Raw genomic sequence first — 17518 nt, 5'->3', positions numbered from 1 at the left:
TCGGTCCTAGGACCCCTTCTCTTCTCCCTCTACACTAAATCACTGGGTAACATTATCACGTCTCATGGCTTCTCATATCATTGTTATGCCGATGATACTCAACTCTTCCTCTCCTTCCCTCCCTCAGATATCCACGTCTCTGAGCGGATCTCGGCCTGTCTGTCCGACATCTCCGCCTGGATGACGACGGACCAACCACCTCAAACTGAACCTAAGCAAAACAGAATTGCTCCACCTGCCGGCCAAATCCTCCCCCCTGACCGACCTCTCCATCACAGTCGAGAATGCAGCTGTGACCGCGTCCCCGACCGCCAAGAACCTTGGTGTTGTCCTCGACGACCAGTTGAACTTCTCTGCTCACATCGCAGCGACAACCAGAACCTGCAGATTCCTCCTGAGCAACGTCGGAAGGATACGCCCCTTCCTGACAAAAGAAGCCACCCAACTCCTCGTCCAATCAACAGTCATCTCCCGCCTCGACTACTGCAACGCACTGCTAGCTGGCCTCCCGGCCACTGCCAGCAAGCCTCTTCAACTCATTCAAAACGCAGCGGCCCGCCTGATCTCAAACCTACCGAAGTCGGCCCATGTCACCCCACTTCTTAGGGACCTACACTGGCTCCCCATTGCTGCACGTATCCGCTTCAAGGCCCTCGATCTAGCATACCGTGCGGCAAAGGGAACCGCTCCCGCCTACCTCCGGTCAATGGTCTCTAACTACACACCCTCAAGACCCCTACGCTCTGCATCTTCTGGCCGCCTCAGATCTACTCCTATCCAAGCTCCCGGAGGGTCATCAAAGAGAAGCTGCCTATTCTCAGTCCTTGCCCCACAATGGTGGAATGAACTACCCATCCCAGTTAGGACAGCCGAATCCCGTCCAATCTTTCGCCGTCGACTAAAGACTCACTTCTTCAACCATTATCTGAAATGATTAATAATAATAAAAAAAAAAAAAAAAAATCTAACCCTGACTAACCTTACTGTCATGCACTTGTCCTAATAAACTAACCTACACTGTAACACGCAACACTTTGATGAACATTGTTACTCAGCTGATAGAGTTGTACCCTTCTTGCTGTCTTGTCGTACAGAACTTGTAAGTCGCTTTGGATAAAAGCGTCAGCTAAATGACTAAATGTAAATGTATCCTTTTTTGCATGGGTGTTAAGTGGAAGGAAAGCCGACTTCGGCCAATTTATTTTAAATCCCGATAAATCACAAGTTTTCAATCAACTTGAGTATATGAGGCAATGTGGTGTTGGGGTTTTGCATGAACAATATTACGTCGTCCGCATATAAACTAATTTTATGTTGTGTGCCCTTGATTACGATTGGTTCTATGGATTGGGATTGTCTTATATATTGTGCTAAAGGCTCTAATGATAGATCGAATAGTCCGGGACTAAGAGGGCAACCCTGTCTGGCTGAGCGTGATACCGGAAAGATTTCGGAGATGAATGTACCTGTTGTAATCATGGCCGATGGGTCTTTGTATAATACTTTAATCATATCAATGAATCCTTTTCCTAACCCCATCCTTTCTAATACCCATAGATACGACCATTCCAGCCTGTCAAAGGCTTTCATAGCATCCAGGGACAGCATCGCCTTAGGTATGGTGTCGTCCTTGTCTGCATCTAGTACGTGCAGTATTCGTCTTATGTTATCAGTGATCAGGCGACCTCTTATGAAGCCAGTTTGGTCCGGATGAACTAAAGACGTCATATGCTTTTGTAATCTGATGGCTAATACCTTAGAGTACAGTTTGACATCGGTTCCGAGGAGGCTTAAGGGTCTGTAACTACCGCACTCGGTGGGGTCTTTGTCTTTTTTGAGAAGGACTGAAATGAGTGCAATATTGTCGTTTTTATGGAAGCTCCCCTCCTTGACTGAGTATAAGATCATATTTAGTAATAAGGGTCCAATTATGTCCCAACAAGAAAGGTACATTTCTGATGGGATACCGTCTCTTCCAGGAGCCTTACCATTTTGCATTTCGGATATGGCCTTCTTGAGTTCCTCTAGTGTGATCGGTGTTTCTAACTGTTTAGCGTCATCCTCTGAAAGTTTAGGGAGAATAATTTGATTAAGATATGTGTCCATTTTGTATTGATCGAAGGTCGTTTCTGATTTATATAAGTCGGAGTAGAATTCTTTGAATGTATCGTTTATCGTTTTGGGGTCTGTTTCAAGTACTTGTTGTGCTCTAATGGTAGTTATATCTGCAAATTTTGCATTAATTCTTAATCGCATGGCTAATAGGTGACTAGGTTTAGAACCTTGGGAGTACTGCTGTTGTCTTGTGCTGCGTATTTGCATTTCCGATTGTTGTCTGTATATGGCATTGATCTCTGTTTTTAGTACGTTAACTTGATTTTCTAGTCTAGTTGAGTTGTTGTATTTTAAAGAATTAAATAACGTTGAGTAAAGCGTTTCCAGTTCAGACAGTTTTGTGCATTGATTTTTGCGCATTATGGAGGAAAATCTATCAGTGAAATCCTTGATCATACCCTTTACCGACATCCATATTATTCTGGGGTCTTGCACCGAGTTTGCATTCTCCCGTAGGAATACTATGAGAGCTTCTTTGAGTTGTGTAATGAATTCCTTGTTATTAAGCAGCATCGAATTAAAACGCCATCTTGGGGCCCGGGAAGATAGTATACCAAATGTTGCTTTTAGGAGTAAATAACAGTGATCTGATAGTGCATTGGGTATCATTTCCACTTCATATTTATCAAATAGTCTCGGGGATGCAAAGACATAATCAATTCTGGATAATGTGTTATGTCTCGCCGATCGACAAGAGTACTTTCGGGTCGTGGGATTAAGTGAACGCCATAAATCATTTACACCTGTAATCTTTGACCAATCCTTTAATGCTTTAGATGAATTTTTTTGTTCGCTGGAAAAGGCGAGGTAAGATTTGTCCATCCTTGGATTCCAAATGGCATTAAAATCCGCACCTATTATAAATGAGTAATCGGGATGGTTTAACATTTCATCGGTTAGTGTAGTGAAGAAACCCTCTTCGTACAAATTTGGGGCATATACCGCTGCCAACGCTATTTTCCTGTTATTGTGTACAATCCTAGCTATAGTTATACGCCCATCCGCATCCGACCATACCCCCTTTAATTCAATATTTAACTTACGTCTGACGACTATGGCTACACCTCGAGTTCTCGTACCAAAAGAAGAGTGACTAATATTATGATATGTGTTATCCGCTAACGTATCTGTCTTCCTCTAAAATGTGCGTTTCGCTTAGTAGAGCCACGTCCACATGTTCTTTTTTCATCAGTGTGAGCACGCTTTTGCGTTTGTGTTGTTTGTTTATCCCACCAGTGTTCCATATCATTATATTCAAACTAGCCATAATCTATACATGTTTTTGTGTAGTTTTTGGTAATGCTTCTGGAGTGCGAAGCTACAATAGATGTACATCCAATTATTGAGGTCCCGTTGAGAGCCGAGCTTAAAAACATATATATATATACAAATAAAAATCCCCTTTTTTCCCCTCACCCAGAGAGTCGTACAGGCCTGTGTTCCAAAAACACATCCTCCGCGTATGACTCCCTCCCTTAGGCCACCGGATTGCCTTTTTTTTTTTTTACTTGTGATATTTTAATACTGTGTCATTTTAAAGTAAACAGAAATTAGTTTTGAAGATACAGCTAATAGTATCTGTAGCTGAAGATATAGCGAGCAGAGCTGGCGAGGGAACACAAGTGGACAGAAATAAAAAATCTTCAACCTGAAGACCAGCTGATTCTTAAAACTTGGAATGAGCTTCCTGTGACATACCACACAATGCAGCGTGAGTATTGCCGTATTGACCATGTTTGGCTCTACATATGCATGTGGGCAGTCTCGCATATGAGGAACATTAAGACCAACCTACGCTCACGTTTAACTGATGGAAGCCTCAACGCCTGCATGAAGCTCAATCTCACCACGTATGAACCAGATTACAAGGCCATCAGCAAAACCATGCAGCACCAGAAGTCGCATTAAAAGTAAGACATATTTAATTTATTATATGTTAAAAATACTATATGGCTCTCAATGAAATATATTTAGAAATATTTGGCTTTTATGGCTCTCCCAGTCAAAAAGGTTCCTGACCCCTGTTCTAGAAGGTTGTAGAATACTAGTATATACTAACAGACTGTTGTTATGTTCCAGAATGATCTTCCTACCCAGGGTTCATGACTGCTAGTATTTTCTGGAAATTTTAAGTGACCCAGAGCAGTCGAGCGATGAGCCCAGAATATTCCAGATTGTTCTTATTGTCAATGATATATTCTTGTCTCCACGGAGACCAGAGGTCTGAAAATATAATGCATTACGAATCATATTATACACATTATGCCTTGGTGTAGCCGGCATGCATATCATCTGCTACTTTTGTTGAGCCCGGATAAAGTCATTCTAATACTGATATACACAGAGAAAGAGAGAGATGAGAAGGCTTATCTGTTTTTAGACAGTGTTTCGCTCTGCCTTGGGGGTTCTGCTCCATGTAGATTCCAGTATTCCTCGGCTTCTTTAGGCGTGTGTAATCCTACCCTACGGCTGTCACTGCCCACGATCGATAATAGCGCCGGGTATACTAGCCTTGGTCTGAGGCCAGACTTGAACAATTTCTGCATCACCTCCTTGTAGGGGAGACGCCGAGCGATGGCCTCTTTGCAAAGATCCTCGTAGATAAATATTGGGTTTTCACCATGTTTCAGCTTTCCCCTTTGGTTGCGAGCAATTTTGATGATGTCATCTCTTATTGCCGTCTTGCGCAGAGTAACAATGATGACTCTTGGCCCGTTGCTTCTTTGATCCCGAGTACCGATTCTGTAAGCTTGGTCCACTATCGGCTCTGTGTTTAGAAAGTTGTTACCCAAAATCTCTGATAGCACTGTTGGAAACTTGTCGTCTGCGCAATTGACTGCTTCGTCAAGTCCTACAATGCGGATGTTATTTCGCTTGTAGTAGCGTTTCGAGTAGCCTCTCCATCGCTTCATCTTTAACTTCTTGTATTTTCCTCCGGCATGCCTCTTCCACCCTTTTTATCTCCTTTGTTACCTCTGTCAAACCAACGTTGATGGTGTTCTCGTTCTCTTTGACTGCCTGTGTAATTTCTGTCACCGTATTCTCCACTGTCGTGATTCGCTCGGACTGTACAGCGACCGCTTTCATAACTTCTTCTAATTTAGCATCGATGTGTTCGAATTTAGTATCGATGTGTGCGACGTGTAATTTGAAAGCTACCATCTGTTCCATAATCAGCTCCTTGATCAGGCTAGTCAAGGAGTTAAAGTCGGGTTGTGTAATTACACTGCCAGTGCCAGTTGATATTGTAGCTGCAGTGATGGGGCCGACGGGTTTGTTGGCTATTATCTTCTCAATATCCTCTGCTTTGTCCTTCACGCTACTTTTTCCTGTCGTTCCCGTTGTGTTGTCCTCTATTGTCTCCATCTCGGAGCCAGTCGCCGATGTACCCGGTATATTCTCCGTTATATTCCCATCGGGGGTTGTCAACGGCGGATCTGCCGGCGCGCCGCCTGTTATTTTCTTGGAGCGTGTATCAATCGTCGCCGTTGTATTCGCTGCTTCTTTTTTCTTTCTACCCTTATTCTCATCCTAACCCCCCATGTTGAGTCTTTATGTCTTTTGATATAGTTAGTAGGAGTTCCTATCAATACATACGATGTGGTCTAATCTCTTTGGTATCTCTTATATTGATTGATTGATTCTTTTATTTTTGTGTCATGCACACAAAGTGCCCAACCCTCATGGGTTTATAAGACCAGAAATACTGTTGCAGTGTTCCGTTATTACATTACACATTACATGATCTAAATACACACTACATGAATACAGATTATGGTCTTAAACAAAGTATTCTGTTTTCTCTCCTGAGCTTTGACAAATAAAATCTGCTACAAAAAAAAGTTCCCTTCTTGAAGCACAACTCAAGTTGTTCATCCAGCTCAAGAAAATCAACCAAAATGGAGGACTTTTTTACTCGAATGTATATGTAGTTTATAAACACACAAAACAGAAATGTACACAATCCAAACCTAACAACCCAACTAAAAGGGCCCACAGCCCACCCAGAGAAAACAGTCAAACAAACTGGGGGGGGGGGGGGGGTCAGCTGTCGTTAAGTCACTTACGCGGTCCAGAGCGGCTCTCCATGTCTTATTAAAGGTTTTCAATGAGCCTTTTTAAGGGATGATCTAATTGTCTCTAGTTTGATGCATTGTGCGGGGCCTCTTTGATCCATCGGCCATGTGCAGAGGGTGAAACATGTTTCCACTTGAAGAGGAGGAGAAGTCGGGCCAACGAAAGCCTTCGCCACAGTATGTGACGGTTTGCTTCGGGACGAATGCCAAATATCGCTGTGAATGAGTCGGGATGGACGGTCATGTTGCAGGCACCCTGTGAGGTTTAGAATATTCTGGTCCAGTAGTGGAGGAGTAGCCCGGGACAGAACCATGAGGTTAGCGGGTGAGTGTGTTTACACCTATTTACAGGCGTCACTGACATTGGGATGCATCTTGGCTAACCAGAAAGCATCTGCTGACAGATATACCAGGTCTGTAGTCAAGAGGGGACTGTGTAGTCCCAAACAGGAGGTCTGCTTTTAGTCGGGCAGCCTTTTCCGTGAGAGCAGCCCACACCTGGAACAGTCTGCCAACATGGCTCAGGGAGTATCAAAGTTACATTTAATTTAAAACTAACTTAAAATCATGGTTGAGAGATGGTCAAGTGTGCGACCATTTTAACTGAGGGGTTGTGATGTATTGTAATGTATTTTAATGTATTTATTTGTATGTATTTTAGTGTATTTTAACCTATACTGATTCCTACTGTGTTTTAATGATTGTACTATGTTTTAATTATTGTAGTGCTCATGTCAGAGACTACAGTTGAAAATTTGCCAACTTGGCTAAACTGGCATATTTACAGTCAAATGTTCCTTTATATGCACTGTCTCTGTATTTTAAACCAATAAATACAAAAATACAAAATACCTAGCGTTGGTATACATTAAATTGACTTATTATTAAATAATAATATAAATAATAACTATTTGTTTGGACCATTCATTGAAGAAGTGCTTCACAGTAGTAATGTAGACACAAAATAGACATAGGCATAAAATGTTTATAAAATTAGCATAAATATAGACAGCCATGAAATGAGAATTGACTAAATAAAAGCAATGCATAAAGTACAGACATATAACGAGTATAGAATAGACGGAATAAATGCAGTGCAATAAAATAGCTCATTTGCAATAATCATAGTGTGAATGTAATGAGTCTGAAGCAGCAGAGTGTATTAAAAGGCTAACTAGTAGAAGTGAGGTGTTGCTACTGTGACTCCACAGTTAAAACAGCTCTCTGTGTTGTCGGTGGTAAATGAGGACACTGTGTTTAAACACTTTCAGACTATTTGTTTTTGCATAATACATCGGGCCGGTTGTCTCTTGAGGATAATGTGTGGACAGGCACCGGCTTGTTCACCCTATTCCCGTAATTTTGAATAATTGCATACCTGTGTTGTTTCTGAAGATAATCGAGATACCACCCGCCTCCTCACCTTCATCGCCACCACACATCGTTAACTCATTGGACGCCATACCCGAGTATACTCGGGTTTTGATCCTTTGATATTTTCCTTTGATCCCTGTTCTATACGGTCAGCCGGAGCCCTCTAGGTCTCCCTGGCGCATCGGCCTACGTTGGAATTGCAATGACAATCGAATCTCACCAGGTGGCAGTATCACCTACCTTTTGAACTGGAATAGCTTGTTGTGGATACACTTTTTTTTTCTTTTTCTTTTTATAAAAAAAAAATGTTTTAAGTAAAGGGCTCCTCCTCCTTGGAGACAAAGCGCCTTGAGATTTTTTTGCCTGAAGCCTATTTCCCGTATACATGAGTATAGACATTAGGGGTGTAAAGGTACACGTCCGTACCGAACAGCTGTGTAGTGTACCGAACGAATTCAACGGTATGCTAACCACTAACGACCGCCCACCGGGGGCTGTTTTTTTCACAATCTAATATAATTATGATTTAAAAATTATTTTACAAGTCTATTATTAATTTCAATATAGAATATTCGTTGACAACCCTACAAGTACAATTAGTTACTGCACACTACATCACTCCTGAGTGGAACATGGAAAGCCAAACTTTCCCCCACTGTACCGAAAACCCGTACCGAACCTTGACTTCAAAACCGAGGTACGTACCGCACCGTGGTTTTTGCGTACCGTTACACCCCTAATAGACATATACACGGGTAATCGCGATGGCGATGCGATCACTGGGAATTATTCTTTTTGGAATACCTTCTGGCTACGGTAAGGTATATTCTATGTCTATTTTACCGAACCTGAAACATGTTTTTGTAACGATCAGTGTTGTGTTTTACCGGATGTAAAACATGCTCGACAAACACGATCGCAGTTTCTAGTTTAAACAACCCCCCCCCCCCCCCCCTCCCCTTGATGATTTTTTGAAGGTACATATGTACATGGTATATACCTTTTTTATTTGGGGTTTCAGGCGATCAACCAGAAAGATTTGGGCTTATTGCATATAGCGCGTCATATCTCGCAATCTATGGAAAAAGGCTGGATTATTTTGAAGATGGGCGATGTTTAGCGTGTAATAAACTACAAACTACAGTGTGTGAACTGATTAGTCAGTAATGGACTATGAACAATGCCTGTCAAATGAGCCATACTATTGTCTCCATAGCTATAATACAGAACACACGATGGGTCTGCAAACATAGCTAAAATGGTCTAACGCTGGCGCCAGGTGGTACAGATGGGGAAAGTGGAGTTAACGAGTGAGAGTGATTTTTACTGCGGACCGGTAATCACTGCGTGTGAATTAGGGGTGTAACGGTACGTGTATTCGTCCCGCGAATTTACGGTATGGCCGTCACGGTGCGGTACGCGCACCCATGCGACGAATACGCCCCACAGCGCAAACACACCCACATGCAGGCACTCGCGAGGTCCGTGTGAGAACAGCGCGCGTGGCCGAGCACACCGAGTCAGACTTCAGAGCGGCGAAAGTGCACGGAGGAGGCACATTTACATTGGAACAGCTGCAGGGTCATTACAAAGTTTTCTTTCATTTTCTTGTTCTTCTGCGCTCTGGAGGGAAGCCGTTCATACCTCTGGGTGGCTTTATGCCTAATCTATACTCTCAAGACGCCAAAGTGGTTGCGAGGGTTGTGGGCGAGCTTGCCAAGCTCCCCGCGAGCCCACCTGGCGACGCCTACGTGCAGCCGGCCAGAAATATATAACGTCGCAGAGCTGTGATTGGCCGCGCCAGGCCGTGTATGTGTTCCTGTGACGTACTTCCGTATTTTTACCGTTTTATCATCTCGGGAGCTCCGTCGGAGCGTTCCGTTATAGGTTGTGATTAACTACGTTACAGACACGAGTCGAAGAAAGACCGGCAGAGGAAGTCTATGTCGTAACACTTCAGCCCCTTTCACACACGTGCTGGACTCCTGAACTTAGCTGCACCATACCCAGAGTTTACCCTCCCGGCACCCAAGTGAGAACACGGCAGATAATTGTTAGCGGAATTCATACATTGAGCGAGCAGGTATGTTGGTGAACGTAGACTAACCAATTATGTTGCGTACAAATGGCTTTTTCCCTGCTGGTAGTTAAATTAAAACGTATGGGTTGTGGATATCATTTCTATCTCTGTTATCTTCATTCTCTTCAGTTTCATTCCAGACGAGACGCACATGGCATTTGTCAAGTGGCAAAGTGCAATAGTAATATACAATGTACAGGTGATTAAACGGGGTATAAAATATATAAATGAGTACTACTGAGTATAGTGTTAATCAAATGTATGTACAGAGTTGTAGTATTAATATGTACAGTGATACAGGTATAAAGACAATATGGTAATAGGTCATACTGGCCACCAGCGTAACTAGTAAGAGTAGGTAAGGGATATGTACAGAGATATAGATATAGTATCTACATATATGTAAAAATTATTATATACAGGTATGTACAGACTGATATGTGTATATATATATATATATATATATATATATATATACACAGTACACTGTATATACAGCATTATTGTACATGCTATCAATCATACAGAGTTATATGGGTTGTATGCAGGTGTATAAGTAGGTATATATAAAAAATATATGCCGTTATGTACATGCCTAAGGAAGTTCCAAGTCGTTATATGCCGTTATGTACATGCCTAAGGAAGTTCCAAGTCAGTCAGAAGATCCTTAAGAACTTCTACTCATGTACAATAGAGAGCATCCTGACTGGCAATATCACCTCCTGGTTTGGGAATAGCACCGCACAAGACCGTAGCAGACTACAGAGAGTGGCACGTTCAGCCGAACGCACAATTCAAGTTCAAGTTTCAAGTTCAAGTTTCTTTATTAGTTGACATGCAAAGATACAGAATACCTTCACATGGAATGCTTTTTTTCTGTTATGCTCCTATGAGGATCATAGGACGCTTGGATCATACACATACAGCTCATTACAGTAATATTCCACAATTATTACATTTTAGATAGTAATAATGGTACAGAGCCTTGAGACAAACATATGCATATTCACCACCGCAAACAGACTGGCAGCCGTCATAGGCAGCGCCATTTACGGAAGGAGGGGGGAGTACACCCACTCTCCAGAACATTTACAACAAGCGGTGCAGGGGTAAGGCTAAGAGAATCATCAAGGACTCCAGCCACCCAAACAACTGCCTCTTTGAACTGCTGCGGTCAGGCAAGTGATACCGGAGTCTCATGGCAAGCACAGAAAGACTATCTAGCTTCTATCCCCAGGCCATCGGGTTGCTCAACGAACAATAACACTATGCAACAACCATCAAATGCACTCACAACACACACATCCACACGCACACACTCACTTTAAACAAACACACTGCAGCACCCACTCTCCACACTTTAGAACACCTAGACACACTTTATATTTATTGGTAAAGGATTTGCACTACAACCCATACCTCAGTACACCTTACTGTAAATTGTACCTAAATTGTACCTCATCCCATTTCTGCTTTGCACTATATAAGATAAGATAAGATATTCCTTTATTGATCCCCTTGGGGAAATTCAGGCATCATAGCAGCATGGGGGGGAGGGGGGGTACAGGTAGTAAAACAACACAGTATACAGGTAGTAAAAAACAACACAGGCAGTGTAAACAATTTGATCAATATGGTCAATATAGTTTACTATCTGACTAGCTGAGGAATATTCACATTATTCACAGTGTCACATAAGGTGCAGTATGCATGAGGTAGTGTTATAATTTACTATCTACTGAGTATACATTATTCACAGTATCACGGTATCCACTGAAATATACATTATTCACAGTATCACAGTATCCACATAGGGTGCAGTAAGCCTAAGGTAGTGTAGGTTGTCCTCCTTGGGTTCCTATAAGTCCCAGGTCAATGTCTGGTAGCAGTCGCTGCCCCCTGTTGTGGAGCCTGGAGGCTGCTAGTCGCTGCCCACTGTTGTGGAGCCTGGAGGCTGCTAGTCGCTGCCCACTGTTGTGGAGCCTGATGGCCGCTGGTATGAAGGACTGTCCGAGGCGGTTAGTTAGTTAGTTAGTTAGTTATAGTATATTGTATATTAGTATATTGCATAGTATATTGTATGGTAACTCAGTTACCATACTGCATTGAACATTGTACATATGTATATACTGAACACTGTCTACGTACGTGACTTCTATTTTTTACTTCTATATTTACATGCTATACTATTTTATTTCATACTTATCTTTTGTCTAGCACAGTCTCTGGAGCGTAACAGAAAGAAGCATTTTGTATAAAAGTATTCTGTACTTCTGTATGACAACTATTAAAGAAACTTGAACTTGAAACTACAGACAGATGTGGATAGATAGATATATGGTAAGAATAAATATGTATATATACACACTACAGCATTATTGTACATGCTATCATACAGAGTTATATGCAGGTGTATACGTAGGTATACACAAGGATTACAGATTAATCTTTTCAGAATCGGGTCCCTTCTGCCACTCCAATGTCACTTCGATGTCAGTTTAGAACTAGCACTAGGTGTTAATTTTCTGCAGTAAACTAAGCGATGGTACTTAACTTAAGTGCTTAAGTAAATTTTCTGCAGTAAACAAAGCGAGGGTACTTAACTTAAGTGCTTCCCCAGGGAGGGGGTCGGGGGCTACTGCCCTCAGACCCCCAAGATAATTTTTATATGGGCAGTCTGACTTGGGCTACTGTACCATATATTAGTGTTGCAATGCATGATAAATATGAAAAAAGCTAAGAAATTGGATGGGGCTGGGACATTTGGGACGAATAAAAATGTAAGATGAAAATCTTTCCAGCCTGTGGCAGGCAGTGGAGGTGTGAAATCCAGAACAATAGAAGTCACAAAGTGGAGTGGTGGAGTAGTGGTAGAGTAGCAGTAAAAGCTGGACTTCTAAGGGCTTCTACTGTACATGCAGGTAGCTTCCACTCTGCATCTAAAGAGCTAGATGGAATGGTAGAAAATACCATAGGGAACATTGTATGCAAATTCCGTTTTTGAGGTGGACTTTCTCGTTTTTCAACGAATCGATGAATGAAGCTCCGGGCAGTCGTTTACGATGCCGTCCGTCTACATATGTGGCCTTGTCACTTCCACTGCGGGGGCGGGAGGAGCCGCGGTGTAGAGAGAGAGGGAGAGAGAGAGAGGGAGAGGGTAGGGGGAGAGAGAGAGAGAGAGAGAGAGAGAGGGGGGGAGAGAGAGATGTTTGGAAATAGCAGCTGGGAGGGTAACATCTGTTCCTCACTAGCGGAGAGGAAACCAGGCAGCGCTGCATTAATGACAGACGACAGTGCGTGTGTGGAGGCTGCAGTGTGTGTGGAGGCTGCAGTGTGTGTGTGTGTGTGTGTGTGGAGGCTGCAGTGTGTGTGTGTGTGTGTGTGGAGGCTGCAGTGTGTGTGTGGAGGCTGCAGTGTGTGTGTGTGTGGAGGCTGCAGTGTGTGTGTGTGGAGGCTGCAGTGTGTGTGTGGAGGCTGCAGTGTGTGTGTGGAGGCTGCAGTGTGTGTGTGTGGAGGCTGCAGTGTGTGTGTGTGTGGAGGCTGCAGTGTGTGTGTGGAGGCTGCAGTGTGTGTGTGTGTGGAGGCTGCAGTGTGTGTGTGTGTGGAGGCTGCAGTGTGTGTGTGTGGAGGCAGCAGTGTGTGTGTGTGGAGGCTACAGTGTGTGTGTGTGTGGAGGCTGCAGTGTGTGTGTGGAGGCTGCAGTGTGTGTGTGTGTGGAGGCTGCAGTGTGTGTGTGGAGGCTGCAGTGTGTGTGTGTGGAGGCTGCAGTGTGTGTGGAGGCTGCAGTGTGTGTGTGTGTGTGTGTGTGTGTGTGTGTGTGTGTGGAGGCTGCAGTGTGTGTGTGTAGGCTGCAGTGTGTGTGTGGAGGCTGCAGTGTGTGTGTGTGGAGGCTGCAGTGTGTGTGTGTGGAGGCTGCAGTGTGTGTGTGTGTGGAGGCTGCAGTGTGTGTGTGTGTGGAGGCTGCAGTGTGTGTGTGTGTGGAGGCTGCAGTGTGTGTGTGTGTGTGTGGAGGCTGCAGTGTGTGTGTGTGTGGCAGGCAGGTCAGGGTCGACACACGAGACGTCAACAAAACCACATCAATCGCCGACTCGCTTTGGCACGGACCCAGATATATACGTCCGGTTAAAGACGATACTACTGAATCAGTCAAACATTTTTGGTGTGACATTAACAGACAGACAATTATGGTAGAATAAAATTAAAAGGTAGAATAAATAAATAGAAGCTACATTTAAATAGAAGCACAATAGAATATATAATTATTGAATAATATAGGCCAGGGCTGTCTAATTGTGCACGATGTGGTTGAGTGTATATATACTAATTAGTATAAAAATACAGTGGGATGGAATATTTAACAGGGCTGTGCAATTGAGCACTAATGTGCAAAATGTATGAACAGTGACATATGAACAAGTATGAAGAGTTAAGATTGTATAATATACTTGCCACGTAAACAGCGTTTCCCCCGATGACCTTTAACCCGGGAGCGGGCGCCAGTCCGGTCAATACACATGGAGTTTCAGGACATTTCAGACGTGTATACGCATCAATCACACCATGGTGCTATTTTAAGCAGCGTTTTGTAATACATAGCCTACGGCAATCCAACCACTTGACAACATATGTCATCATAAGCTCTTACCTTCCAGAGTTTGCAAACTTGTTTACAAAGGAAAAAAGAGATAAATCAGCTGAATTTGTAAGAAAACAGGCTCAGGAATAACACCACGGTAGCACAATGACAAAGGGTGTGTCTGGGGTTTATCCTGGGGGGAAGGTTGGACGTAGCACCAGGGCGTAAAGCGGAGGGGACGCCTTGAGGTCATTAATGAGCCGTAGCACGTAAATGGGAATATGAATGGAGTAGTTTCTACAAGCAACCCGTGTAAACAGCTTCATTGGGAGATTGTCTTATTTTGAATTAGGCCAATAGTGGGATCACATGTTCCAGTGTGACGTGGTGTAGTCTGGCTAGAAAAAGTACTCTCTGGCCTGACCTTTTGGATGTTTTCGTACTGCAAAGGTATTTCTTAATTGTGCACTGTTTATGTTTTATGCGATTGATACCAAAAATAAGTAATTTCTTGATGAATAATTTTGTCTGTTCAAAACAAAGTACTCTATCAAAAGGGACGAGAGGTTTCTAGATGTGTGTAAGCAAAAGAAAAAAGAGGGAAATCTAGTTTGCGTAAGTATTCAGTCCTCTTGCTTCATTTGAAGTTGATTACCACACTGTCAAAAGTTCAAGTTTGTTTTGAAAAACAAGTTCACTTCACCCAAAACAACGCAGATTTATTTTGCACATGATCTCATGTGCATCCAAAAACTCTCTGAACAGTTTTGCACGTGTTCATTTAGTTTGACGGTTATTGGGAGTGAATGAGTTTGAATGTGGCCACCGGTGATGAATCCTTGTGTTGTGTTAATTACAGCTCCATGAAATGATAAGGTAGCAGTCCCTATAAGACAAGGTGTTGCTATTCTTTCATTTACATCGTTTCATGAAGCTGTAATTAACGTTTTTATTTTATTTATTTTTTACTTTATTTATTAGTCGTCAAAGGTACAGTGGAATACAATACACATTGAATGGCACATTTTATATTTTCGCCCTCCCCCCCCCCTCCCTCCAGGGTTCCCACAGACATTGCAAAATTAAATTCAAGGACTTTTTCTCATTTTAAAAAGGATACAGTTCACTTTTAAGTGCCGTTTTCTATAGATTATTATATATTTTTTAATAAAATAAAATAAAAGTCTGATCCAATATTTATGGCTCAAAGCCAATCTCCGACAATTAGCCACACCTTAACTCAATCAGTGCCAACCATTAGACGCGGACTGCTGTAGCTGGGCCAAGCGTTAAAAGATACGACTGTGTGACCTTGTTTGTAGAGCTAAATCTATATTCTATATTATAGCCATGGATACAATATTATAGTAATTTGACACTGTTTCTTCTTCAAGATGCAAAAAGAGATCATTTTCCCATGCATACGTTCCTGTGTTATACCGTGGTGAATATAAGTATGGTTTTACAGCAGTATGGGCGTTTCTTGCCTATACACGCTAGTATTCCCGAATCAAATCTATACAATAGGTATTATGTTTCATCATGAATGCATGAAAGGGGGGGGGGGGGTCGTTTCTGATTATTGATTACCAGTAACGGCATTAGTATTGAACGCTAAACACGCTGATCAGCTGGATCGGTATGAAAACCTTGCACAATCAAGCCAGAATTTACGTCAGATGATCCTTACCTTTGATCGGGAGTATTCCAAAAATAATATTCCAATTGTTTGATCGATATCTGCTCCATCCCATTTCCATTTGGCCCACGACATAACCAACCACATCATATGCATCGGATGTCCCGTAGACGTTTGGATGCAACCGATTTAACCTCTAGCCTTGCCGTCTACAGAAGATCTGTGGAGGGAAAAAACGTTCAGTGTAACACAGGGTCTGGAACAGGGTTTACTGCAGCTCAATACCGCCACCTGGGAGAATCTGGCCGGTACTGCACCCTCTGCGTCGCAGTAGGCCTTCTAACGGCAACATACGGGTCCCTGGCATTGAATAGGATATTAATACTTCCAGTGCCGTTAACGTAGAACTATGTTTCTGTGGCCCAACGGTTGAGTGCCATTAACGTAGATCTACATTTTTGTTTCTGTATTTATTTTATTCGCTATTGCCATTAATAATTCATCAGGGCACCTTGTGCATGCTGTTCTGAGTGTGTCTGGGATTGCAGACGGTCAATACCGCCCCCTAACGCATTGTGGCCGCTATTGCACTCTATTAGAAACCATGTATTTTTGTTCTGGGCCGAGCTGAGCCGTGTGGGCGGGGTTTAAATACTCCGGCGAGGTAACCTGTTACAACGATATCACAACTAGGCTGCCCCCCCCCCCCCCCCCCCCTCCTTCATATGCAATGCTGGAGAATGTGGCACGGACTCCCGTGACCAGTACTTCAAATAGCGATCAGATAATTGGATTTTTTTTTTGCATTACATCAGAGACGGGGTAAGAACACTATCAAATCTTGCGTTGATCTGATATTTTTTTCTCCCACGATTGAAGCTGTGTGTGTGTGCTGTTGGTGGCGGGGGGGGGGGGGGGGGGGGGGGGGGGCGCCAGTCTAAACCACATTTCATTCTTGCATGAGGAGACATCATAACGATAATCTAGCGTTGATTTCAGGATGATTAGATAATCAGGCGAAAAATTACAACGTGATAACTGGATTTCACTAAAGGCCTATTATCGCGACTTTTCCTGGGATTAGTAAGAATCACCCAATGTGAATGACCGATTTGAATTTCAAGGACTTTCCAAGCACTGTGTCAAAAATAAAAATAAAAATTGGCTAATTTCAAGGAATTTCAGGCATTGATCTTTTTTTGTAAAAAATCAAGCACTAAGCACTTCAAGGACCTTGTGCGAACCCTCCCCTGTCCTATCCAATCCTACAAATACACAACAGATAACAGAGACATACAAACACATATCTCTCTCACTCATCCTTCCTTCGCATTGTCCTATAGTGTCTTTAGCTTGGCTATGTAACCAATAAAAGGGCCTCATACTATTTCAAACTTTTCACTAGACCCCCTTAGGTTGTATTTAATTTTCTCCAGATTTAGAAAGAACATGAGATCTTTGAGCCATAGGGATGCTTTGGGGGCTGCTGGTGATTTCCACTCTAGCAAGATCCTTCTGCGTGCTAGTAGGGATGCAAAGGCAATTCTATCTATTGTTCTTCTCCTAACCCTTTGATGGTCCGGTCTTGGTAAGACTCCGAAGATGGCTATTTCTGCACTGGGAGTTAGCTCCATGTCGAAAGCCTCGGCGAGGTGTTT

At 42.9% G+C, this 17518-nt stretch overlaps 1 protein-coding gene across 2 annotated transcripts in view; it reads left to right on the top strand.

Annotated features, from left to right (window-relative positions):
• Nucleotides 1-17518, top strand: part of insra (insulin receptor a) — a 163966-nt gene that overhangs the window by 69354 nt on the left and 77094 nt on the right. The window contains exon 1 of one of the 2 annotated variants that reach the window (XM_084327986.1): nt 6497-6516. The exons of the other annotated variant lie outside the window; for it this stretch is intronic. Coding sequence (XP_084184112.1) covers nt 6504-6516 — 13 coding nt within the window. The 5' untranslated portion in view covers nt 6497-6503. Of the gene's footprint in view, nt 1-6496; nt 6517-17518 lie in introns of those variants that run through there. 2 annotated transcript variants of the gene reach the window in all.

Source organism: Notolepis coatsorum (genome assembly GCF_963971535.1).
Source record: "Notolepis coatsorum genome assembly, chromosome: 13".
NCBI lineage: Eukaryota > Metazoa > Chordata > Actinopteri > Aulopiformes > Paralepididae > Notolepis > Notolepis coatsorum.
The sequence above is the reverse complement of the archived record's forward strand: the minus strand, read 5'-3'. Positions and strand labels throughout refer to the sequence as shown.